At 38.4% G+C, this 27,485-nt stretch overlaps 1 protein-coding gene and 1 long non-coding RNA gene across 5 annotated transcripts in view; one reads left to right on the forward strand and one right to left on the reverse strand.

The window, feature by feature from the left end:
* Positions 1-776: 776 nt before the first annotated feature.
* LOC308188410 lies at positions 777-3,488 on the forward strand. The gene is made up of 2 exons (XR_013945491.1): positions 777-1,116; positions 1,856-3,488. It is a non-coding gene; the product is annotated as an uncharacterized lncRNA (long non-coding RNA).
* Positions 3,489-5,263: 1,775 nt separating this feature from the next.
* The window catches only part of WASF3 (WASP family member 3), a 66,087-nt gene continuing 43,865 nt past the window's right edge, over positions 5,264-27,485 (reverse strand). The window contains exons 2-9 of one of the 4 annotated variants that reach the window (XM_080577335.1): positions 27,272-27,364; positions 24,210-24,344; positions 21,515-21,668; positions 19,653-19,770; positions 13,759-13,934; positions 10,631-10,894; positions 8,623-8,993; positions 5,264-7,895 (exon numbers count right to left, since the gene is read on the reverse strand). In XM_080577335.1, coding sequence (XP_080433461.1) covers positions 7,738-7,895; positions 8,623-8,993; positions 10,631-10,894; positions 13,759-13,934; positions 19,653-19,770; positions 21,515-21,648 — 1,221 coding nt within the window. In that variant the 5' untranslated portion in view covers positions 21,649-21,668; positions 24,210-24,344; positions 27,272-27,364 and the 3' untranslated portion in view covers positions 5,264-7,737. Of the gene's footprint in view, positions 7,896-8,622; positions 8,994-10,630; positions 10,895-11,751; positions 11,919-13,758; positions 13,935-19,652; positions 19,771-21,514; positions 21,669-24,209; positions 24,345-26,085; positions 27,252-27,271; positions 27,365-27,485 lie in introns of those variants that run through there. The other 3 variants (XM_080577336.1, XM_080577334.1, XM_080577333.1) reach the window with 3 other exon arrangements.

Raw genomic sequence — 27,485 nt, forward strand, 5'->3', positions numbered from 1 at the left:
AAATATCTTCACCTATTCTTTAGCACAGGAAAGATCTTGGCCTTTCTCTTCTTCCCCATCTCAGTCCTAAAATCTCTATTTTCCTACCTGCCATTTAAGAGAAAAAAGAATGCCATGGAATTATGGTGTTATTGTCCCCATTTAACTGAGGCATCCTGTACTTAAATGTTTTTTCTTAGATGCTACAGTAAGAGAAAAGCTAGACAACCCTCCGTGTCTCTCATCTCAAATAACCGTAGCTGTTAGCAGCTGCCTCCCAATTTGGTATATTTTAACAAGATTTAGAAATCCCTAAAGTGAGGATTTATTATCTCTTTCAGCAAAGAATGAAGTAAATCTATCATGCCATATAAATAATTCATATAAATTCTAGAAACATATCAAGGAATATAGGTCAGGAGGGGCGCCAGCGGAGAGGGATGGAATGCCCTTTACTTGGAGCATGTGGTAGACCTAAATTCAGTTTTCTAGACAGATTATGTCAACTTAAAGAATGAAGATGGCTCTTAAATCATTTAAAAAGCAAAGGGTGACTTGACAGTCGCTAGGGGTTTTGAAGAGAATACAGAGGATGAGATAAAATATAACTATTTTTTTCAGATAAGAATTTGTCTTATGTAAGTTAGGTGGGTACAAAGAAGGCGATCTTGGATATCTTTGTAAGAAGGGTTTGTGATATGTCACAATGGTGATTTTCAACAGTGAAAGAAAATCAGTGATCCATCACTGAGAGAAGCAATGAGCCAACCGGCAGGAGCCATAGATTTTAAGTAAACTCCAAATGCTCCCAGGAACCACTGACATTTATAAATAATGGAAACCTCAGTATATGTCAGTATTTCAAATTGGAAACTAAAGCATAGCGCTTCACACTTGTATTGGGTTTATGTGGAGAGGTTTTGGTAGTGGGGGGCTGCAGGGGTGGCCTCTGTGAGAAGAATCCAGAAGCTGCCCACGTCAGATAAGGGCCAGCTCTGCTAGCAAGAGCAGAGCCATGAGCGACGGTTGCACCTGTGTGAGAGCCCATTTAAGAAAGGGGGAAAAAAACCTGCTGTGCTACAGCAGCTGGGAGAGAGGGGTGAGAGCTGAGAGAGAAGCAGCCCTGCAGCCCCCAAAGTGAGTGCAGCAGGAGGGCAGGAGGTGCTCCAGGCACGCAGCACAAGTTCCCCTGCGGCCCGTGGAGAGGCCCCTGGTGGAGCAGGCTGTCCCCCTGCAGCCCACGGGTCCCACACGGAGCAGATCTCCACGCTGCAGCCCGTGGAGGAGCCCCCGGTGGAGCAGGTGGATGTGGCCTGGAGGAGGCTGCGGCCCATGGAGAGCCCCCGCAGGAGCAGGCCCCGGGCCGGAGCTGCAGCCCGTGGAGAGGAGCCCACGCAGGAGCAGGGGTCTGGGGGGAGCTGCCGCCCGTGGGGGACCCGTGCTGGAGCGGTTTGCTCCTGGGGGATGGACCCCGTGGTACGGAGCCGTGTGGGAGCAGTTCTGGAAGAGCTGCGGCCTGTGGGCAGCCCCCCAGGCTCAGTTCGGGAAGGACGGCATCCCGTGGGAGGGACCCCACGGGGAGCAGGGGCAGGGAGGGACCGTGAGGGAGCAGCGGAGACGAAGCATCAGGGACTGACCGCAGCCCCTGTTCCCCATTCCCCAGCACGGCTCAGGGGGAGGAGGTAGAATAGGGTGGATGGGGGGCAGGTGGTTTTGGTTTTGTTTTTATTTGTCACTGCGCCAGTCTGCCAGTGGGGTCCCTATATGAATCTCCTTTACACTGAGTCTGTTTTGCCCATGACAGTAATTGGCAAGGTGTCCTTATCTCAGCCCTTGAGCCCTTTTCCAACCTATTTTCCCTCCCTCTTCTTTTGAGGGGGAATGAGAGAGGGGCTGTGGTGGGGCTCTGCTGCCCATCAGTGTGAAACCACCACCCTTCGGCAGCCAGTTGAAGAACATGAAACACACAAAAGAAAAGTCTTCTGGCCTAAATACAGAAGTAACATCCACGACATCTGGAAATCAGAAGCAGTTCACTACACTGCTTGAAAGCAACCTAAGAAAAAGTTTTAGGAAGTATGGTAGATTTGGAAGGAAAACCAAACAGAGTAGAATGAACCAATCCAGGTGTGACTGCAAACACCACAGAGACAGATCAGAGAGAATGAATATACAGAAACCTGAAGGTATGCCCACGGGAAGCCAAGGTGAGGACTTCATGAGCAGTAATTTTACAAAGATTCAAGTTTCACCACTAACTTAAGCCTGGGATAAATAATCCTGCTACTACCAGCATCATCCACAGGGGAGGAGAAAAGGCCCTGCACCTGGAAATGGCATCCCTTGTAACACCCACTGCCATGTGACTGCTGATAGCAAGAATCTATTCAAGGGAAAGAAACCACAGCCACCCAACCAAACTGAAAGTCCTGCTGAAGCAGTCGATGAAGTATCTTTGATAACACACAATCTATTGAAAGAACACCAGAAGGAAGAAAATAGAAGGGTGCAGAGGGGCAGGCTGCTGATGAAAATCAGCAGCGGGCTAATAACTTCAGAAAAGCAAAGGTAATTCTACAAGGGTTGATGACTGCATCCAATTTAAGGGTAAAAAGCAAGAGATGCAGACAATTCAGCAAGTCAGAGAAAGGTAACTGATAAGGGACTAGAAAGTTTTTACTGGAAAATTTACCAGAGAAATAAAACATTAGCAGCAGAATTACTCTGAAAACTGAATGAAGAATTAATCAGAGTTGGCTGATTAAGGCATCACAGCTTTCATGAAAATTGGAGAAAACCTAGCTAGGTGAGTTCTGCCGTATCCGTCAGTACACTCTGTAGGGCTCCTGCTTGCTAGAGTTGCTCTCAAAGACAGGTGGGACAGATGCCCCACTATTAATTGGCTTTAGGGTAAGTTTGCCAGATTCCCAGCCCTCTTCCTTCCCTTAACCTGCATCACATTGGCATGAGTGATCGCTGAGCAGGAAGGCAGATGTGCTGTCTCTGAATCACTCAGCGTTTTCTCTCAGCAACACACTCATACCATGCAAAAATGAAGACAAGCTGCTAAGACCTCTAAGGAACAGTTGCCCTCAGCCCTAATCCCCAAAGTACTTTGCATGTGACCTCCTCCCCAGGAGCGAAGCACAGAAGTACCTCCTGCTCCAGCTAATCAGATAAGAACTTCTTTATTTATCCGCAACATTAAGGATTAATCTCCACAGAGACTACTATATTTAGCTAAGAATCTTAAAGGCTACTTGTTTTCTTACGGCACTGAAGAAAAAGCCCAGCTCGGCACAAACATATGAGACTGCTTTCCCCACATACGAGCACACACCCGTGTCACCCGGACAAGAACGCAGTATGGCTCCAGAGAAATCTGAAGATATTGGATAGCACATGAAAAAAATCACTCTGTGCCTCCAGCTACTGCTAGAGAAGGCAAATACGAAATTCCTTCTCCCTGTTCTGCACTTAACATTTTTCTTTCTAGTGTTCCCATTCTTTCTATTCCCCTCTTCAAAGAAAGATGATGTTTGACTGGAAACCTACAGCAAGTCCTTCCAAGTACCCACGCTTCCTTGAATGTCCAAGAGAACTGAGCTCGTCATTGAACAACCTTCCCAAGGCATTCCTCGTTATTTTGTGGCTGATGCCAGGGCCTGAGGGCTTCCAGCAGGGATCATCATTGATTTCCATTCCCCATACATCACCAAGCACATCGATAATGCTTCAGTACATGAGCACAAAGCTGCCACAAGATCCTGCAGAAACTCCTTGTACATACGTGTGTGTACGGCCCTAAGTACTGGTACCAGAAACCCCTCAAACTCACTCAGAATTAATGAGGCAGGCTGGCTGCCCTCCAGAGGGCAAGAAACTTTCCCCAAAGCAGACTACGCAAGGTTGAAGCTCTGTTTGTACAGTTTTCAGAGTAATCTTTGGATAGCTTTCAGACACAGGACTTACATTGAATTTCCATTAGTATCAGGTTTATACCCCCTTCAGTGTACACTGATATTTTAAAGTAACACATTTGCTGCATTCTTTAGGTGTGTTGTTTGAAGTGGAAGGGAACGCCTCTTTAGTATTAAAAACAATGCCCAGCACGTGACGAGGCAGCACCTGAAAAATGCATCACAAGAACCGATTTTCCAACAAGGACTCACTTCCTTTCCTTCTGAATCCATTCACACACCACAAACTTAGATCAGTTTTGAACTTGTTCTGAAACCGCGTGCACCTCTCTTACAATAAAGATTTTCTCCTCCTCCATTCAGTTCATCTTGGTACTGAGAAATCTGAAATACCGAAAATCCAACTGGTCTGTCAGGTTAGCTGCATGGAAATATCCTTTAATATTCAAAAAGACAACCATAAAAGCTGTAGAGAACAGTATGCCGAGTGATGTTGTCAGCGCAATCATCAGTCCAACTGATAAATGAGTATTTACAGTGTTTAAATGATGGAATCAGCTGGCTTTACCAAAGTAGCCTTTGAACAAGAGTTGCAAGTCCATATATTCAGTTTGTATTTAGAATTGGTGTCTTTGCTCTCAGTTACCTGAATTAAGTTCAAATCAGGAAAAAAAAAACATGCACTAAAGGGACTGGAATTCTCAGTTCTGAGTAAAAATGAATTCATTTTTCCAGGGAACAACTAAGTTTAAAATGCACAAATAAATTTGTTTAACATGCAATTAGGCTACTAGATTACAAAACTGTTTTATGTGAGTTCTTCCCAGCATGATGGAAAAGCTTATCCTGTTACCATATGAGGCTTCAACTCTATTTAAAAAATTAATTACAAATGTTCTGTGGTAGGCAAACATGGGCTTGCATTTTACAGTAGTGTGCTTGGTATCATTAATCGACACAGACTCTTCCTTATAAAAATGGTGGGGGGAAAGGGGCTTGCTAATACCATTGATACGTTCTGCCCTGCTCTGAGAGCCAAGGTGCTGCTTAATGTTTCCCTAAAATAAAATTAACCTATCTGTAGGGAAATTAATACCTGTATACACCAGCCAAGAATCTTCACTCATAGTTTTAATCCAGGTTGCAAAAAAAAGAAAAAGTGGATTATGAAAAAACATTAGTTAGGCACAGCAGTGCCTTAATGCAGTCTGTTTTTGCGGACTCTGGCCTATGTCCCAATAAAACTGTGGCTCCTGGGATCACAGACAGCATTTGGAAGTGTTCTATTTTCATTTATGTTATTCAACAAAAAGGGATAAAGATTAGTAGTAAAATCTTAGTAATCTAAGGAAAGAAAGACAGGCTCAAAAGTGAGATTTTATTCATATTTGTTACTTATTCACAACCCAAAGTATGATAAAACTGATAAAAACAGCCTAGAATGGTTAGTTTACATCACTAAATTCACATTTTTATTAATTAATGCTGAAAGGAAAATGACAACATAGCAGGTTCAGAAAAACAGGTTGGCTAATCAGACTGAAAAATCTACACCACCTTAACTGGTCACAACTGGTTGCTTGTTTAATGTTTATTATTTAAAAACAACAAATTACAAAATTTCAGATACACCCAGCCTCTGTGCTCATAAAATAAATCTTCTGTCATATCAAATTTCAGTAGAATGGAAAGAATTTTCTGCTGATATATTTCAACACGTATTAAAAGAATACTGAGAGTACTCTCCCCACCTGTACAGCAGCGTAACACTGCAGTCTGAGTCGCGCTTCGATCCGACTCATCTGGAGAACCATTTTGCAAGCCACCGTGCAAGTGCGTCGTTATGATCGGAACAAACCATCCCTCGTGCATTAGTGAAAGCCATCATCAAGCTACGGCCTCTGTGGACACGCAGACCTCAGACTCCAGTGCACAAAATAAAGCAAAAGTCAGCTTTGTATTTAAGGCAAAGACGAGAACAGATCTAGCAAACTGAGATGAGTACCTTCAGCTGCCACTGATTAGCAGGAACTGTAGTTGCAGATTGCATTATGCAGAGATTGGTTGTACTTTATAAGATAAATCTTTAACACCGACATTGAGGCAGCACGTTGCCACCCTACCATATAAACAACCATCACAAATTGAAAAAAAAATAGATGCAGATTAAACAGCAATGAAATCGCCAGCAGCTTGCATGCAAACATTTTGTTAGGCTGTTACATTCTCAGGACTAAAAACTGTTAATTGTGTAAACAGAGGTTAGATAATGATCTTCCATTTCATTTTGTTTGTTTTCATTTCATATACTTTTTTTCTTTGTTATTTTTAAGAACAGACAGGGCCTCACAGAACAAAGGAGTTTTACCAAATGTTTAGACCTGGAATTACACCGACTTCTGTTACAAAGATTAAAATTAACCTGCTAATGAAAGATATTTCTCCTCTTATTAATACATTTTTAAAAGCCTCATTAGGCAAAGCAGCAGCCCTACTCCCAGTCCAAAAGAAAAAAAGAACATTTTAATACTGTACTGAGAAAAAAATATGAATTACTTTTAAAGAAAACAGACAGCCAAAGCAGACTATGTCAGCCACTGTTCCAAGGGAAAGAGAAAAAGAATGCACACAGACAGCACAGTACCTAAACAGCCATTAAAACTGCTTTATCTGCCAATAACTGTTACATAAATGCAATGTACTAGGAAAGAAATACATTCAAAGTAATGGTAGTTTTGAGTAAATGTGCTACAGGAAACCGAAAACAATCTGTCATGACTATACACACACAAATCAACAAACAAAACTTATTTACAAATATTTGTACCTACAAGCATAAGGACCAAGTTTAATACTTGTGAAATGTATCTGATTGCTAGATGTAGACTGGCAGAGTTCCATTCTTCAGCAATATCAGCATAACATTTCTACACTGCAACCACCACGTGGCTTCAGTCAGGTCTATCCTGAAATTTTTGTGTCTAGTTGATCCGTATCATAAAACTGAAAAGCTGCACAGGTGTTTTAACCCTCTTTTGTGATACAGACACACATTCACCGCCTACCTGAGGCTTCCCAGCATTCTACCCAACAAGCAGGCAGCAACCTAGGGCTATTGCTGTTACAAATTTGTCCAGTCTGCTCATAACATGTTAATTTTGGATCACGTGGATTCATTCTTCAAAGCATACATTTCATCATCTGCTACATTTTTAATATTAAAAAAGGTTGAGTTATATAAAATTAAATCTGTATGCAAAAAAACTAAGCCCAGATGTGCTTAAAAATAGACTAAGTAGGTATTTAGTTACTGTCTGCTGCATTTTAACATGGGCATAATTAGCATCTAATAAAAAGCTAAAAGATGTGTATTTATGGAACTCAACACTTCGCCCAGTCATACAGTTAACTGTCCTCAAAAGCTAACAAGCAGACCAATTCACAAGTACCCAACTTGTTTACATAATTGAAAGAGTAAGATGCAAAGTCAAAAAAATATATTTTATCCCTTAAGATCAGGAAAGTAAAATAAAATGCTGGTTCTGTAACAGTGCAACAACTGCAGCGTATTTTGCACGCAGCACATGATTTGCTACATTTAGTGGCACTTAAGTATTATGCGGTAAATACTGAAAGTAAGACAAGTTTCTGATCTGCATAAGCATAATCACATTATTACCAGAGTTGCTAAGCTACAGCATTCTGAATAATACCAATTCAATTTTAGCACTTCAATCACTAGCCTTAATACATGTCAACATCCTGCTTTACATCGTGCTAAGAAAGCAATCACTGAAGCCAAGTATTTCGTGAACTTGCCAGTGTGCTTAGAGCAGGTTCAATCTGACCAATCGTTCTCATCAAATTCTGAATCGTCGTCAGAATCGCTGTATTCCACAGCGATGCGTCTTGAAAGGATGGTTGCCACATCATTTCCCACAGGTTCTCGCTTTGCTTCTTGCTCGCGTTGTTCTTGCACTTTTTTCAGCTGAATTCCTGTGGAGACAAATACGCCCAAATTAACTTTTCAGATTTTTTTTTTAATTTCACGTTGTTATTGGTGAGTTCTGTGTTCTAGCAGTATATTCAGGAAGAAAAACAAAAGAACCGTTGAATTAGAGTTTTCCCAAGCAAAGAAGAGAGAGAAAAAAAGGCAGATTGGAATCCATGCTCAGAGTTTAAGTGCTTCTAGACTTCTAAAATTGCCAACAATATGTTAAAAGTGAATATTCAAGACTGAATATCCTTTATATCCAATACATATCCTTTTGATCTGAAGATGACACTTCTCACAAGTGTTTGGAAATACCATTAAGAACTACAGCTCTGTAGTATAATCCAAGTGGGGAATAGCCATTAGTCATGGATTAAAAATCACTAGGCTGAAACCTGGTGTTGGATAACTCAGTTCTGAACAGAACTGAAAATCCGTGTACTTCTAATGGAAGTTCTACATGATAAACGTAAATGCCATTTTCATTTTATTATGTCCACAGAAATACTAGAATGTTTTTAACAAAGCTGCAGATCTTGGAACATGAGGTTTTAGAAACAGATCAGGGTTGACAAATGTTAGAGTATGTGTGTGGTACCTGTTGTGGTCAACTAATTCTCTTAACTAAATTTGGCCTAACTAGGAAGAGAAGCCTTGAGCTCAGATTACTGGAAAATGCAGTGCTTTCATTGAAAAAAAAGAAATAGCTAAGACTCAGCATTCTCTTACCCATTCGGATGGCAGCAAGAAGATCACTTCGCGCATCACTTATTGGCGGCTGTGCAGCGTCATGGCGTTTTGCCTCAGCAGCCGGAGGAGCATGCATGGGGGAGGAAGAGAGGGATGAAGCTGCAGCAGGAGGGCCTGGAGGGGGGGGAGGTGGGCCAGGAGGAGGAGGAGCAGTGACAACAAGCCCACTAGGAGGAGGAGGATGAGTAGCTGCATATGTAGAGCCCGTCACCAGTCCGGGATGGGAAGGTGGCACAGGAAGCTGAAGGGGACTCACAAACGCCGTTTGTGCTGAAGGGATCATTGGGGGGGGAGGAGGAGGGGGAGGCCCTGTAGGATTGTAATAATCCACCATCTGAGCTGGAACCATCCTATATAAAACAAAATAAAAATCTTTAATGTGTCAGAAGTTAGGATTTACAGAATCATCACCCCTTAAACTGCTCTCATCCAGCCTTAACTCAAACCAAAAATTTGAGAGGAATTTCAAGTGGTGTGTTACATATGTAAATGATCACAGGCATGTAAATTATCAAATATCGATAATATCGAAATTTAAAGCAGAAGTAGTAGTAAAGAGCAACCTCCTTTCAGTAGTCCACAAAAAAAACAGAATTATCTTATTACTCCTGCCTAGTTAACTATACATCTATATTTGTTTCTAAACGTCTACTCTATAAAAATATTATATACAGTGCCTATGATTAGGAAGGGACCAAGAAAATTGTATACTATGCATACCACTTCCATAAAATACAACCATGGAACAAACATTAAGAGATAATAAGAGATGGGCATGGAGGAAAATGGAAAGTAGGAATGGAAACATTTACCCGAGAGTCTATCATGCATCTCATGTGCTTCTTTAGTCAAGTTTATCAATTTAAGTATCATTCAATTAAATTGGTAAATTTGATTGATAATTTAAAGAAGCAGGGAAGAGAACAGGGAAGAGCTAATTTATTTGTTAAAATGTCATTAACAGAGTTAAACAGAAAAAAAAGGAGAATTAGTATAAGAGTTATAAAGTAGGTAAAGAACTAGATACAGGAGATGAAGTAAAGTTAATGACATTCAGCAATAGATGTCAATGTCTGACAGCAGTGATACACTGCCAGTGGTCATGTACCTGGGGACTAACCACAAGTATTTTTGCTAAAACTGGAAATAACAGAGAAAATGCATGTTGGAGCAGTCACTCATAGCATTACTGAGTCATCTACAGCATGATATTGTCATTAATCAGGCAAATGCTATTCCAGGATGCATCAAGTGAGGTTGAAAAAGCTTGGCTGGCTTAGCTCAAAGTGACACAGACGAAAACAAATACAACTTCGCTGGGGTTGTGACCTGAAATTGCAAGTTACTTGAGCAAAAGGACAGAAGAAAAAATAGGTACAGACTGGTTAGAAAATAAATGGTTTCTTGCCATCAGAGAACCAGTACCCTGGAGCAAGCCTTTTTTCAAAATGTTTTCAGGCAAAATATTTACAAAGGAGTTTGATAAGTGCATAAACTGAATTACGAAGACGTCTGTGGCAGTAGGGAACTTGATTCTGTGTCTGAAGGGATCCCTTCCAGTTCCAGCATAAGCTCCTTTAAAATCATTTCAGTGATGCAGCACAAAAATGGTCATATTAATCACATTCAGCAATACCTTTTCCTATACCTTTCCTGGAGTTTAAAATATTCAATTTATGTTGTGACTACTTTTTACTATAAAGGAAAATTATGCCCTTTTTAAATTATACTAGGGCCCTCTAATATGTTACAAATATATTGATTTCAACACATTCAATATACAGCTAATTATTTCTGCTTTTCCCATTTCCTCACTCAAATTCAATTCATACATACAAATTGCATCAAACTTGTTCTGTTCTCCCCAGTGAAATAACTAAGGTACTTGGGGTTTTTTTTGTGCATGCCATTTGATGTTGATGGTTATGACAAACATGCATCTGTCTAGCTCTGTCAACAATTCACTGGAGTAAATCAGGAGTTTTACCCATATTCTGCTGGTACCACAGGTACTGAGCTATGCTGGCCATCTGAAGGCTGGGGTGGAGGTGGAGGTGGTTGCTGAGGTCTGTTTAAAGTAGCATGTCGTGCTGTGGTAGAAGGTGGTCTGTATTCATGCTCATGGCTTTGGGATACTCCCATGTACTGTGGACCATCTCCTGCTCCATATGAAGGCATTGCTATCTGCTGATGGAGGGAATGATTCGGAGTGGCAGGATAAGAATAATCTGTAACATCAGATGCATGGGACCTAAAATTAAAGTAAATGGATGTAGAAGAACAGATTATGTAAGTGTAATGACATTATCTAAACAGCTCACAAGAAAACCTAAAAATATAAGCAGAATTATTTTCTCTTGCAGCAGGACTCCCTGATTGTCAAGCACCATTCCCATCTAAGTCCATTGGAAAGCACAAGAACAAATGCAACAAAAAAATCATGGTTCAGCTTAACATGACTTGAAAATAAATTAGTCTGACAAGTCAGCATAAAAGGACTAAAACTTAATGCTTTAAATATTTCAGCGTACTAACCACATGCACAATGCTCCCTTATAGTGGAGACTTTAAAAACACAAGAAAAGAAGTTATCCAGGTTTTACAATTCTTTAGTAGTCACGATGAAGCACGTTGTTTTGGTCGATGATTTTGACGGTCCATTGTTTGAAGTGATAATGCTTATCAGATTGGTCTTAATACATTAACAGCAGCAGCAGAAAAAGGAAAGCAATATTGCAAGCACTCACAATTATGCAGAAGAATATACTTTACCAAAGCAGAGAAAACTAATTTCAAAAGTTAGAAAATGCTTTTTGTTTGCACAAATAATTTTGTTGCAAAGGCTTAGAGAAACTGGGAAACGTAAATATTAGTTGAGCAGAGAGTTCATAAAGATACAAAGTCTAGGATGCTCTGTCAAATAAGCCCAAGAGAGGGAGCAAAAGGATCTCTTCGTCCCATTACTGCACAGAGCTGTATTGTATTAGTAACAAACAATCGTGCAGCCTGGCTTTTAGTGAACACAGTAAACTGATGCACTTATCTGTAAGACTGGAAGCAAGGTAAGCAACAAAAAGCCAGGGCTTTGAGTAAAACAAAATGACAAACCCTTTGGGCATTTTGTCCTCTTTCATGCTTCCTGCCTGCTCCATTTTCTTTGCGTCACTCATGAACTCAATGCCCATTTTCCTTCTCTCCCACTCTTCTTTTCTTGTTCTTACTTTTCTCACATTAATTTGCTGGTTTCTGTTTGGATTCAGCTTGTGTTTCTCTCTCTAAAGTACAATAAGTATAACAAATACATTATAAATCGCCGCAGTCTGGACACTTGGACATCAACCTTTAACGTGCAAGTTTTACAATTACCAAGCTAGGAGAAATAAGCCTTTTTTAATATTAAAAAACAACATAGGGAAATACAAATAAGGTCCTAAAGAAGCGTTACACACTGCTCACACAGTAGCTGAAAACCTCTCTGAAATCAGTATTTCTGTATGCATCATGCTTTTCATAGCTTAGTTCCCACAACTGAGCCTACCCCAAGATACAACAGAAAGCCTTCTCTCCACCTCAGTACTAGTCACAAAATTAACCTTTCATGCACGTAAAATAGATTTCAGGATTTAACCACTGACACTTGTTTCACTGAAATTTAAAGTTCTCCACTTTATAAGCCCTTGAAGTTTTACAACAAGCACCAGATATCCATCATACCATAAAATCTATACCCAACGTAACGATGCATCTTTACAACTGTTGCTGTTAAAATCCTACAGATCGCAACTCTTACAGCTATCTGCAAATAGTCAAATGCATTTTGACATTGTTGGGAGATTAGAAAAACAAATAATTCCAATGCAACTATTTAAACTCGGGAACCCTGGAAGCACAGTGTTAAGCCCAAAAAGAGACTTTAAATCTGTGAAAAACAGAGCTCAGAGATAATAAAAATCCACATCTTGCATTTCACAGGGGAACATCAATGTCATCTTTTCAGATCAACCTATGGAAAGCACAGTCTTAATGAAATATCACAGACCAACAACCAGAAGACAACATTTTGCATTAGAAACTTTAAAAAAAATGGTGGTTACAAGATTTTAGAGAGAGTGGAGTCTGAACACATTGAAACACCAGCAGAAATTGTCTTTACAATTTTTGTTTTGGTTGGAATATTATTCATCTTCACAAAGATGGAAACATGAGGTTTACAGAGATCTGAGGAGGTTTGTTTTTGTTTTGTTTTTTATATTCTTTAGCTCAGCTGGACAGCAGACTTAAGACATTAGCGCATACTTTTGCGGTGGTGGTTGTTTTCTCATCCTAGCATTCAACAATTTAAACATAAATTGTCCAAGTTTTCCACTAGGTTCCGTTCATTCCTAACGCTACTGCTAGCAATTAACCTTGACAAACAGAGAAATAAAATGTCAGAAAATCCTTTAGCGAGAGCAGCTTCAGTGAACAAACTCAGACTTCTGTACACGTCAGGAGAAGTTAACTCCCACTGAGCTCAAAGGGAAACTCACACAATGCAGATGAATTCTGCTGCTTCTCTCTAAGCAGAGATTTTTCCTCAGAGAAATATCGCAAGCAGTAATGTTGCATCTGGTTTTGTAGCTTGCCTTATAGACAAACAGAACGTGGATAAAGCTGAATAGCCTATTCCCCCGTTAAAGCTTTCTATTAAAGGCAAGAGTATGCCTGATTGGACTGATGGCAGAAAAATATTTACTAAACTATCAGCAGCGTAACATGTGATAAAGTAGTCATGAAGAAAGAGGCATTGACGTTATCTTGTGGAAGCCAATTTAAATGCTTTTGCAACTACAGCTAGTCAAGATCAAATATAAAACATAAGACAAACACTTATTTCGTTCCAGTGCACGGCAAATTATGACAACAAAACGCTCATCTGATGCTGAGGAAGAAAAAAAATCATTAATTACAGAATTTATGTTATTTATGCTTTAAAATAATTTGAGAAGAACTTTAAAAAGCAGCATGTACGTTTTGTCTAGTCTAACTGTTCCCAGCCTGTAAAAACACCTAATTCTACTCAGTACTTCTGAACATACAACTGTGGCATAACAAGCAGCTTTGTTGTAAACAGACCTAGTATCTGGGGACAGGGATCCCTCGGAAGATGCTCCATGGTACACACTTTGAGACAACCTGTTGTCAGGTCTAAGCTCTTTGTCATACGCCATCATATTCCACTCCTGGCGTCTGTTTCTGGCTTTTCTAACCTTTTTCACCTCACGGGTGGTGCCATCTATACGCTTTTGCTCCTGATGTTCAAACACAAGAAATAAAGCATGCAAAGAGAGAAAAAAGGAAAGGAAAAAAGCAGGTTAAAATGCAGTTAGAGCGCATGAAAATAAGACCAGATTTACAGATGAAGCCAAGTCTTCATAAAATGACTGAAAATGAGATTATCTCCCTAAATTATGAACCTCATTAGTAGCAATACTGCTCTGCTTTGCCCTTCTTCTGTAGGATGCACATGCCAGTGTGATACTGACCTACTGTTTTTCCCAGTACAGACAGGAATGTGACTGATTTTAAAAGCCAGAAGTTTAACTTCTTCTGACATCATATGACAATTGTTTATTACGGTCCTGAATCACCTATAATTTCCTTCTGCAAGTAGCTCATGTTAAGTATGCTCAGGGTTATTTTGGTTATTTGTTAGGGTCACAATCACCTGAGGCCCTGGGTAGGTAAAGAAAAATTAGAAACACTTTCCTATGTTACATGCTATGATTCTACGGGAATTATTTTTTAATTTTAACATGCTTTCCCTTCGTAGATCTGGTAAACTACCAAAACTCCTCCTAGTTTTTCCCTCATCCTTGTTTCTGATTATTATATAGAAAAATGAATTGCAGTCATCCTCTCTGCAACGTGTCAGTAATATTCAGGCCAGTGGTATATTACAGCTTGATAGCTTCATGACAAATCAGTCTGTTTAGTTTTTGATCTTTTTCTATATTATTTCAGGCCCAGTCAAGGTCAGTGGTCATCTATCAGCTCTCCTAACAGTGGGACTCAATGCTTTCACACCTCTGCAATGTCCCCTTCACCTACCTCTAAGCTTCTCAGTTTGAATATAAGATCATACAGGTGCTTCAGCTGGAAAACAAGGAAGTTTGAACAATCCAAACAAACGTATTTATGTGCTGCTTCTTTTCTCAAGATCTAAAAAGAAACAACCCAGTGCCCTTGTAAACCAGCTCTAGATCCCACATCTTACAATATTAATTAATAAGTTAAAGATTCTTCATCAATTTATAATCTGGCATTAACCTTTCAGCTGCTAGAAGAAGATTCTCAGGAAATAATTATATTGATATTCTGATAATGCAATCATACTCAATTTCATTTAGATAGGAGTTCAGAAAAATGCTGATATGGAAGCATACATTGAGTCTCTACCTCCAAAGTAAGGGATGATAGCTGGAAAGCCAAACAGTCCCATCAAAAAAAGAAGAAAAAAAGGTATCTCACAGATGATCATAGGTACTTCTCCAGCTGTCAAACAGCACCAATTAAATAATTCTGAAATAATTTATTTGGCATTATACAATTAATAAATTACCAAATAATTGCTTGCCATTGTTTTGGACCTCTGGCTTGTTTGTGCACATCTATGTCCTGGACCTGCTGAACCATATTTGCTAGCATTAAGAATGACAGAGAAAAAACTTCTGAAGTTCAACATCTAAATGTTCCTGACAACACTTGCTCATTCCTGGTCCCTGGAAGGGAGATTTCTGACCTGATTTATGTCTGTAAAGATCATTACCTTGGTTATTTTTTTCCTGCCTATTAATTCTTTTTCCTTCCCAAACTTTTTAGCATCAATCCATTACTTTTCAGATTACACAACATTACCTTCTCCTTCAATACCATTTTTTCATGTCACAATTTCCCAATACAGGAATCAGAGCACAAGGGAGGCAGATTCAGTCATGCTTTATTTTAAATATATGAAGTTTTTTCTAATCCCCATGTCTGAATATATGCTTACTAAATGCTTTACATCTGTCTTTCTCATTTATCACTGCAAAATTTAATTTGCAATCTTTTATCCTGGTTCATTTATTTAGAATTTGTTACCAATTCATAACATTGGAGAAGTAAAAGCAAACCTCTAGGTTAATTGAAAACTTGCCTTTTTTTTTTTTCCTCTCCTCACAGAATAGTAACTCCATCCTCTGAGGGCCACTACTATGTATTTCTTTTAAGTTTCTGATGTAAATATCAGCCTTTTGAACCACACAAAATGCTCCTTGGAAGATAATCATTTTGATACAAATCAGGAATGCTTACATGACTGCTTACACATGATTACGCTTTTTAAAAAGGAGCAAACTATTAAGAGATCACTATGTACATATTTACCTTTTTCATAAAATTGAGTGCATAAGTAAATAAATACTTAGTCTTGTACATACAAAGTAGTTTGATTTTACTGGCTCAGACTTCAGTTGGACAGGTTGTTCCAAACAAGCATCTGTAGGTATGCTAACGAATGAATGAATATGCTGGAACCCTTTTTACTCAAACTGCACTAAACCCTACTTGTATTGATTTTTAGATTACTATATAAAGACATTTATTTTCATTAAAACGTTTAATTTCTTCCCAAACAGTGGGGCAGGCCAATTATTAGCAGCAGACAAAACCCATATACACCTCTAGTAGAGCAGCTTTATGTTGTTCCAGGAAAAGGAACATATATGTTCTTACATGTTGGGGAAGTACTTTTGTGACTGGAACAATGGTGACAGCTCTAGTTTTAACACACAGAGCAATGATGGAGTTCTAGGGGAGCTGAAGCCTTTAAAATAACTATAGTTTTGTTTTTTTAGGAAAGTTAAGCATTATTAATAGTTACTCCCTTTTAACTGAATGTAGTAGAAGCTTTGGTAGACAAATGGATGCTGCAGGTTAAGCCAAAAAGCAGGTACAAGATTTATCTGTTGGCAGGAAGTGATTTCAGCCACACAGCAAATGTATTAGTGCCCTCAAACATGGTTAAGTTAACTTTAAGTTTCATATTTGCATCAAGAGTTAGCAAATGACATTTCAAGCATTGTTATAAAGAATGACCACTGGTAACTGAAAGTAGCTTCATCAAGTATTTTCATTACTTACGTAACAAAAAAAAAAGAATGGAAGCATGAGCCTAGTGTATTTTCCTGACTTCATAAATTTACAAGATCCTACCAAACTCAAGTTATCAAGAATTTTTGAATTGCAAGCATATAAACCCTCAAATTTAAAGATTTCTAATTATTTAAATAACTAATCACTCCTCATGAAAATATGGGGAACAATAAAAAGCAAGGTAGAACAACTCACCTTTGGTTAACTAGCAATTAATAACTGGTCTGCAGTCATTCAGTTCTGAGTATTACTGCTAGCTACATGTCAAAACTAACCTCACTGAACTCCTACTCACTGACCTACTGAAAGCTTGAAAGTAAAAAACCCGGACAGTATAACACAGATATTCAACTTAAAAAGAATTAAAATTACAGTTTCCTTTGGAGAAAACATTTATGTGAAAGAGTCAAATCAAAGTCTGTTAGAATTCTCCACAGTTAAACGAGAAATGTGATATTTCAAGGCAGAAAAATGAAATGCCTCATAAACCTGCCACAGTAACTCAAGCATTTAAGACAAATTACCAAAATAATATTGGAAAACAAATCCTCTTGTGCGATGTCTACTCTCAGCCTTCACTGACCACATGAAAAGATGAGGCTAAAAAACAGCTGTATTTGGTCAGCTGAAAAGGACAGCACTTGGATGCCTAGTTTATAATACGCTAACCTATACATATCGATTTCTTTTGCACACAGTTTTTCAACAGCTTTTATATTTTGTCCTTCTGTAAAATATAGATTGCTTGCAGAAGTCTCAGTTAGTAGATCAAAAATGTAACTTTAACCGTAAAAATGCTAGTAGATACCCTGGATTCATTCCCAGCCACTGCTATTGTAGGGCCAAGAGCAAAAGAAAATGCCAGTCTTAATCAACCTGTGAAACTGACAGCGCCTGAGACACATCTCACTCAAACCCTGCAGCTCCACAAAGGTTCAGATAACAATATGCTTATTTGCACACCAACTTCCGGAAAACTGATTTCTACCTGTTAAAGTCACACCTATTTATGCAAATTTAAATGTGTGTTGCTTTCTTCTTAGCTGGTCTTGTTATACATGTAAAAAAAATCCAAACAGCACTTCAGGCAGAACTTACAGCCATATATCACAAAAACACCTTGATAATACTGTAACTGAACACATTTTGCATCTTGGTTGTAGACTGTGATACAGCAATTAAAATCTACCAAAAATATACCATGGGTGGAAGGTGAGATGTATTACGTAAAGTAGTCTGGAAGCAAGTCTATAAAGGGTTCTGTAAAAATCCCTCTAAAGCTATCAAAACGTTTTCAAATGAAATTAGCTATAAGCTTAAAAAACACTATTGTAATTTTCCCCTTTTTAGTTTCAAATCAGAATGAAAAAATTAGCAGTTAATAGTTTCTTTTTATCCCTTTCTCCAGTGACAAGCTCTATATTTGAAGGGGAAAAAAGGCTGTGAGGAAAAAAAAAATCAGAGGTTCTAATTACCCCTATGTATTTTTTTTCCACAAAGAAATACTGAATTAAATTTAAAAACAACTGAACTGGAAAACAAAAGCTGCTGTAATTGTTTCCCATCTTTCAATCAACTCTACAGCTTATCATACTGAGGATCGAGTAGGATTATAACCCTGCATATATTTTTGTTTACAATTATACACATAACCAACTGAATGTTTTCCAATACTATGCTTCAGACAGTATCTTGTACTGAAAATGTTTACTTAGCTTTTTCAACTATATTTAATACTTTAATGCTGAGATATCTGTCAAAACAGTAAACATTTTTGACTCATACTCCTACCAGGAAGATCTGATTTATTTTTTTCCAAAACTTTTAGAATCACAAATTCACCAACTGTTTTAGTTAAAGCAAGTCTTCATCTACAATGTGTGTGTGCTTATATATGTCCTGAAAACTAAGTAACTTCCTTCTATTTCCTCTGAACAGTCTTTCCACCTTGTTTAGATTCCTCTCAATTCAAATCCCTTATCTCTCACTGAACCCATCTAGAAGGGCACCTGCTGCTGGATAAGATAGGCAGTCATTGCTTCATCAAACTTTCCTTCTTCACTTTTTTTTTTTAGAATTATCTTCAAAAGTCTTATTATGGCTCTCAGATTTGATCAAAAAATTGACAGCAAAGAAGCTGCAGAAGTAGCAACTTCTTCATTCAAAACTAAAAACCATTAAAAGAAGAAATCTTGATTGCTTCAAACTGCACATTTTGGATCAAACTGCTGAAAAGAATCCAGGACTGAAGACATCTGTCTATGAAAAAGCCTTTTTGTTGTTTTCAAATTTTTAGGAAGTGAACGATATTATGACTAAAATGTCTTCCCTCATTGCTAAACCAGAGAATTTTGCTGTGTATTAACATCTTCCTAACTTGTGATGTGTAGAAAAGTGAAGAGTCACTATAATGGAATTTAAAAAAATGAATATACACTTCTGAATAAGCCCGTGTTTTGCTAGAGCAGTTGCTGCTGCTGGATAAAGAACTAAGAACATAAAACTGTAATTCTAATTCCTTCCCCCCACCGCCTAAATCACAGGGTCTTTTTTTGTGAAGCACAACAGGGCTACTTCACTGAGTATTAATAAGCAGATACTGGCAAAGGATTAAAGGAAGTATGTTAGAAGATAACTATAGTTCTCCTAGCATTCAATTTGCCAACTTAAAACAGACATGAGCTATAAAAACTGAACCAACTCAGAGTCCACAGCCACGTATTACAGTGGAACAGTCCTTCCACACACACAAACTACACCCTATCAATTTTATACCTGGACAAGTGTACACAGAATTTTAATGTGTTTTTTTTCTATTATGTTTCTGCTTTTACCTTTTGTCTCCTCTTTTCTTTTCGCTTATCTTCGGTATCTTGTAACATTTTTTCTTTCCAGAGATCAAAAAAATAGGAAGGATCAGTATAGAACTTCAATCCATCTTTCTTATCATCCCTGGAAATGCAGAACAAAAGCTAAGAAAATATCAAGCAGCATTTTTAAACTAGCAAAACTTACCTTCAAAGATCATCCAAACCGATTTTTTTTTTTTTTTGCATCATGAAATGACAGCATGCCAAGTGCACAAAGTGCCACTCTTTGTAATTACAGCTTGCAATTGGCTTGATTCATGCCAAGAATTTCAGGGAAAAGAGCTGGAATCCACAGCGTTTCAGGAGGCATGCTCCCAGGCAGGAGCTGACTGCTGGAGTGAACTACCCTGGCGTTACAAGAACATCCGTGCCAAAACAGGATGCACAGGGGACAGAGTAGCATATGTTATGAATGGAAATCAACTGACTCAAAAGAAACAGAAATGGGATATTTGGCTCAAAATCCAGACAGGTTTTTGGAACCAAATTTAGGAACAAGGTAAGTCTGAGTACCTTCACCCTTATGACAGGAAGCACATATTTTTACTCTAAATTTGGAAAAGGACTAGGAAAGGAGTGGCAACTGAAGTTCTGCCACAGTTCTGCCAAACTGTTCCAGTAGGATTTGAGACAAAGCTCATTTGGGGTTGGTAGCTCCAAACGGCAGCAGGAGCCATGGTCACACAGACTAAGAGGTCACAGAAAGGGTATGCTATCAAATCCTAATTTGAGGTGGCCCAGAAATATGGAAACTTCTGACATCCTACCTGCTTGAAAAGGAATAGGTGTAGGGGGGATTCAACACGACAGAGCAACTGGCATGGCCTAAACAGCATGTAACAGTGAGGCCAGTCTAGCCTCCTAAACTTGTGCACTGCAGAGCCTGTAAATTTTGGCCAAGGCAAATAAAAATATTTTAAATTCAGTAGGTGTAAGACTTACTAAGAAATAAAAGTCAAGTAAGTTTCACTAACACATCCCTAATATAAAAGGGATAACACAATAAAGCTCGCTGACAATATCATCCAGATACATATTGGACCGTAACTGTACAGAACACTTGATTGATAAACAACTCACTGGGTGACTATAAGCAATAGAACAATTGTCCATAGCAGTGGAAAACAGTGTACTTCAGATGTAAGTCTAACAATCTTACTTTCCAAGTAAAAACTGTAAAAAAAAAAAAAAAAATACACTGCAAGTGTTCTACAACATTCCTAAAAAAAATCAAGTTAACTGCAGATTGAGTACCTGCTTTATTACAGACAACTCACCAATCTGGTGATCCAGTACTTTTCAAATGTTAAAGGACACAGTAAAACCACGGTGCCTACAACGCTTCAGACAGATGATACTGATTTCATGAACAACTATAAACTTAAAGGAAACAGGAAGTGAAATAAATCCTGCTTGCTGATTTCTTCACTAGTCTGTAAGCAGGAGAAAGAAAGGTAGAGGGGGTGTGCATGCACGTATGTCTATGTTGGGAGGGAAGAGAAGGCAAAAGCTAAAAATCCAAATTTCTAGATAAATAAACCAAAGAAATCCTTGTTTATTGTATTATTAATTTTCTTTTAACTTTTGAATTGATGAATGGCACTTGCTCTCTGATCCCACGATGCCACGTAACATTGCTATGCGGAAACGCAGTAATTTTTGTCAGGTACAACCTATGACTTTCAGTGTGGTAACAGCAATTTTTGTTTTCACGAACACAGAAGTCCTCAACAACATATCTCAATAACCAACATATATTTTCTCTTTGGCTGTAATTGTTCTCTATATAAAAAGCAGAAGAATGGAAGCACTGAATGTTTGCATACCTATAAGGCGAAAGAATATTCAGAGGAGGTGGTTTGTCACTCTGATTGTAAATATCAGCCACTGGGTTAGGAATGCTGTTCTTTGACACTACCTGCTGATCTTGAATCGTTGAACTTTTGAAAGCTTTTTTCATGTTGATATCCTGTAACGATACTGTTACAAACAAAAATACATTTATCACATCTGAAATTAAGTGAAAATTCATTTTAAAATATCTATAAAAATAATAGCATCTATAATAATAATAGTATCTATAATAATAATAATAATAGCTATTTAAAATATCTGTAGCTAACTATAGAAGAAAAACAAAGTTTTGGTTTTACTTTCAGGGACAATCATGATATTTAAGTACAAAGGCATATAAGAATTGCCATAATAAATTTGCATCCCTCTTGGTCCAGAATTTCACTTAAAATAACAGGAACATGATTTGTTTGTCTTGGAAGTTGTGACAGGAATCCTGTCACACGCAGCTGTGCAATAATTTCCCCTTTTAACAAGTTTAACCTGGATTTCTAGTAGTAGAAAGACTGGCTTCAACCATGGAACAAAGTTTGATATTCTTCTTTCATAGCATGTTTTATAACTATATCTGGTATCCACCCATATTCAATCTCATCCTATGGTTACTAAATTATGGCCTCTGCAATTCCTGTGGAAGAGTTCCATATCTTTTATGATCTTTCAATTCCCAATCTTTTCATATAATTGATCATCCTTCAGTCTAAAGTCTTCTTCACCTCTCTACAGAGAGGAATAGATATCTTCTTCATACAGACCAATAATACACTTTTATTCCATCTTTTCTGGTACACAATTCTGGGGAAAATAATACAAGCCTTTTCCTTGTTTTGTTCAGATGAAAGATGTAAGCTGCTGTCACTTTTGGATAGACTTTCTTTCATTCTTACTATATATTTCTTCTTTCTTTCTCTTTTCTTACTACATATTTCTTCTTTCGTTCTTACTATATATTTCATTCTTACTATATATTTCCCTGAGATGGAGTGTCCAACACTAAAAAGTTCCAGATAATGCCAATCACAACTTAAAAGTGATCATACGCTCTCCATGTTATCTTCTATTCTTAGGCAACCCAAAATACTGATGGATTGGTGGGTTTTTTTGTTTTGACTACAGTCAAACAGAGAACTGAAGTCTTCACTGACTTGTCTACAATGACACTATTTCTTGAATTGATTGTATATAATACATACATAAATATATTTGTACATATAGCTTGTTAACATGAAAGATGCTTTGCATTAAGTATAAACTGATGACAGTTTAATGTAAAATCTGACGACAATCTCAGTCCATTCACTATTTTCCCCTTCCAACAGACTCTTAATAACTTCAAACTCTGGAAACAAACAAGAAGATGTTAGAAAAAGTAAACAAAAGTGCACAAACGAGGAAAAAAAGACAACTCAAATGAGGATAGCATTTCCAAAAGTCATGTACTTGAAAGTCACGAAAACTGACATCATCCATCTCAGCATGGAATAAGTTCACTCTACAAATATCATCTACTTTGCTCGTATTACCACAACATGCCTCAAAATCTAAGCTGAAAAGTGACTCCGTAAGCTTAGCTTATGTTCCACATAGCTCACGACCTCTCTAGACAAAGAGAGGTGCTAGTGTCAACTGTGATACTCTGCCAGTTAACTATTTTTAAAACAGAAAAAAACGTCCATCTCGTAATGGTTTCTAGTCACCAGCTAGCTAGAAATGGAAGGCTAAATATACTATTAAATTTTAATAGTACCATTTAATATTGGCATGAATAGCAATACTAAATATAATACATAAACTCTATAAATAGTTGTATTAAATATACTATAAGTAGTATTAACTACCAAGTAAGAATTAAACTATTGTCCTGAAGTAACATATGTCAGGAATTTTAATTTTTCTGGAAGAAAGAAGTAATGATTTGTCCAGGACATACATGGAATGGCTGGCTCAGACAGGTAAACTAAGCATGTCAGGAAACATGCACATTACAGCTTTTAGGCCTAGACAGAGAAATATGTTCTACTTACCTCAATGAAGTAAGTGCTTTCAAACAATGAAATTATATTACTTAAATTCTTCATTTTTGGTCTATTTATGATGTAAGTGATGAAACACGTAAGCAAGCAAGGACACAACAGCAGAAAATACTGTTTCTAGTAACTAGAACCCCCTAGAGAATTTCAGCTGGTCAGTGCAAACATGCAATGACCCATTTTGGAAAGGAGTGTTATTAAGATCTTAGGTAACTGTAGTCAGCGATCCTGAACAGACACTAATAATTAGTTTGTCACTACTCTATCTTGAAATAAATAGGTCTTACTGTCTCAAGCATTTTCCAATTTACCGATTTATTTCCAGTATGATTATTCACTTATGATTTATTACATTCACAGACTAAAAGTCCTCCCTGTGAAAAAGGCAGGTTAATGGCTCCATTACTACAGGGGCTCTTCAAGTAATGCTAAGTCAAAAATGAAGACAGCTATACAACTGAAGAATTCCCTCCCCCTTCCACGCCCCCGCTAACATGATTTTTCCCAGCTTGTCTTACTAAGAAAAGATGAAATATCAGTTCAGGATTACTTTGAAAAGAGAGAGATTGTTGTGTAATTAAATACCGTGGACTTGTCAACATCACTTCTGGCTCAATGCTTTCATGCAATTACCTACCCTCTTCTACTGTTGAATCCAGCTGGGTAACTTTGACAGCAAGGCGATCAATTCTGTCTTGAAGGGAATTTGCTCTGATGTAGAAGCTGTTAGCCTCATTAAACAATTCACCAAATATGTCTTCAGCATGTTTGCCTGTGTAAGAAAATAGACAGGAAAATCCCTTTGCTAGAGACTTACAAAACACAAGACAAATGGCTTTAATATCCTGCAATTATAATAAAACAGTATGTGTAGGATTATGACAGCGTAGTTCTTTAGTTCAGCAAAGTTTGAGACAATAGATTTGAACAAAATCTCAAAATATACCCTAATTGCTACCTGAAGCCTGTTCTCCTGGACACCCTGGTTGGCCATCTTAAAGAATGAAGCAAACGTACAAGCCCCACACACAGGGAGACTGCCAACATTCATACAACTGATAATTAAAACCTGCCTCCAGAATGAAAAGGAAGAGCCTAAGTTATTGCTGTCTATAAAAGCTGCTGAAGTAAATTCGGAGAACTAAGATCTAGCAATCCACAGTTATTAAGATTTATTTAATTATAGGCATGAGCACAAGCCAACATCAAAATGAAGGCAAAGTGAAACAACTAGAAGAGGTTCCTCATGCAAGAGGGCCCACTTACCTCGACATATGCTCACCCTACACATTGCTCTGTCACTGAATTCATTTGTGAGACTGAGGTAAGACTGCCCACCGTACTACCACCTTTTTAAATTAGACTTGTAACAATACAAACAAGCAGAAAAACTACCCTAAGTTACAAGTATACATCTTGCAACTTAAGAGCTGGGTTTGGTACTGTAAGATTTCATTTAAAAACCATCGAGTGCATCTCAACATACAGGCAACCTAACTAAAAAGCCACCACCAAAGGACTATGTAGTCTGTCCTTTTAAGGCTTCCTCCACCCACAGAAATAGTTGAGTGGAAATGTAGTCACGATGTTACCTCACCAAATCCCTGCTCTCAAAAGGTTTTAACGTCAACTAACAGAAGTGCCTCTTTCTAGCACTTCCACTGATAATCTTCATACAGCTGTATGTTTGATTGCTCACAAAAATAAATTTCCGAGCATTGTGAGATATGTCTCGAGGTCACAATTTCCAAAAAAATTGAAACCATAATACCTCTATTCAAGTTCTGCAGTGATTACATGGAATGTCATCTTGCCACATCAGCTTATAAAATCTCTAGTAGAGACATGACACCATCTAAATTGATTACAATTGATTTTCACATACTGCACAAAAAGGTGGGCACTAACACTTTGAACGTGCTGCCCCAAAGCTTTCTTTTGTCTGCAATCAAAACACTCAGTGCTGTAACAGAAAAGAAATCAAACAATGACGCTGGCTTGTCTGAAGTCCAGAAACCCAACTGTGTTTATTACTTTGGCTACCTCCATCTCACAGATTTGAGTCCTAAAAGTGCAGCATTCCTTTCCATTCCTTGCTCCAGAGCACACATACACTGAAGAACATATTCAAGTTAATGGAAAGATTTACAGGTTTAAAGAACTATAATTTTTCTCACCATGAACATACATTTCCACCAACAGAAGGTGACCCACGTCATTCAGGTGTCAGTTCTAAAGGACACCAGAAGGGAGATGACACCAGGGCTGCCCCCAGGTGAGCTGGTGCTGCGCTAATGCTCTCCTTGGGGTCCGAGGGAAGGACTAGAGTCCCACAGAGCTAGCTGGCACTTTGTAAGCTGGAATTCACCCAGGATACGTCCATTTCATCACAACATGGAGCAGAAAACAGTGATTCCATCCACCCATTTGTAACCAGGTTAATTAACATTAGCAGAGCACTCTCCTCTTTTTTTTTTTTTTTTAATAAGGAAAGGTAGTAGGCTGTTACTGACCAGGCCTTGATAATCACCCAACTCCTCACAGGACCTAGATCATCGTAACCAATGCCAAAATAACCAGCTTCATAACTCCATCCAATTTAGCAGCGAAGAAGTCACACAAAGCAGGACACGGTGTACTCAGGCCTGTGTGCAAAACAGCCAAATTCTGAGCCAACAGCCTGACGAAAATACTAGGAAACAACTGGGTGGGCACTGCTCCTTCCATGAAAGAAAATGTTTTTCAGCTCCCCACAGATGACACGTCTTCCCTTTATATGTTGTACGATCAGACTTGCACATGGCTCAGAGAAAGGAGCTCTGTACTGGCTATGGTTTTTGTCCATCTAGAAACAAGACTTCAGCCTCAGAGGTAGTATGTGAATCAATGGAGAAGCCAAAGATTAAAAAAAAAAAACATGAAATATTTAAAGACTCACAGAAAGGAAAGAAGCCAAGAAGTGATAATGTAACTTGAAAGAAGTATGTTAATGTACAGGCTGAAATCTAATTTAAAAGTACTCAATACAGGGTAATATTTACTCTTCAAAGGTAATCTGATGTAATTATTTCTTCCCCATGTATACACATAAGCTCAAGTCGGTAACAAAACTATGGTGCAACAGATCCTGTTGTAGAGTCTAGCTTTTTTCATTGACTAGTGCCCTGCTGCCTTCAGACACATCTCCACTGCCAAAAGTTAGGGACTATTGGCATAGGCTGTTTCTTCAAAGCCTTCACTCTGTGCATTTACCAGGTAAAGCAAACAATGCTTAAAAATACAGGCTGCAAATGCTCCCAGTCCTCCCACACAGTAGATTCTTTCCCCCAAGAGGAGGTGACTCCCCTAGGCAAGCTTTTGCCTTACATAAAAATGCAGAGTTTCATGCAGAACTCCGCTCACTCTGCCTGTGCTCCAAGCCAGCTGGCTGCAAACAAACCCAAATCTGAAGACATAAAAAAAAGCTCCACTGAGAGCACATTCCCTTTGGATGGGAACTTATTCATGTCTCCTGAAAAGAGCAGAAGCAAGCCAAATTTGTACACAACAGCACAGATCTGCCAGCTTTTTAAATCCACGGCAGACTCAGTACAACGCTAAAACACAGCGTGGCTGCAAGACGGACCTGTACTCACTCTCTCGATTCTACAAGCTGTGGGAACACCAACAAGCTCTGATACCATCAACAGCACATACTACCTTAGCTCAAGTACCATGTTTTTCTGCAATCATTTCCTTCCTCCCAGTTGGCTTGAAACACAGGCAAAACAAGTGCTGTCCGCTAAAAGACCTCTGCAAATATAACAGATTTTACTGTTAGACCATGGATAAGCCTGGTTGTAGACTTCACTCATTAAAAAAACATTCATCTGTTAAAAAAAATGACGCATCACTATCTGCATAGATCTTTAAC

This window comes from Anser brachyrhynchus (genome assembly GCF_964034855.1).
Source record: "Anser brachyrhynchus genome assembly, chromosome: 1".
Lineage (NCBI taxonomy): Eukaryota > Metazoa > Chordata > Aves > Anseriformes > Anatidae > Anser > Anser brachyrhynchus.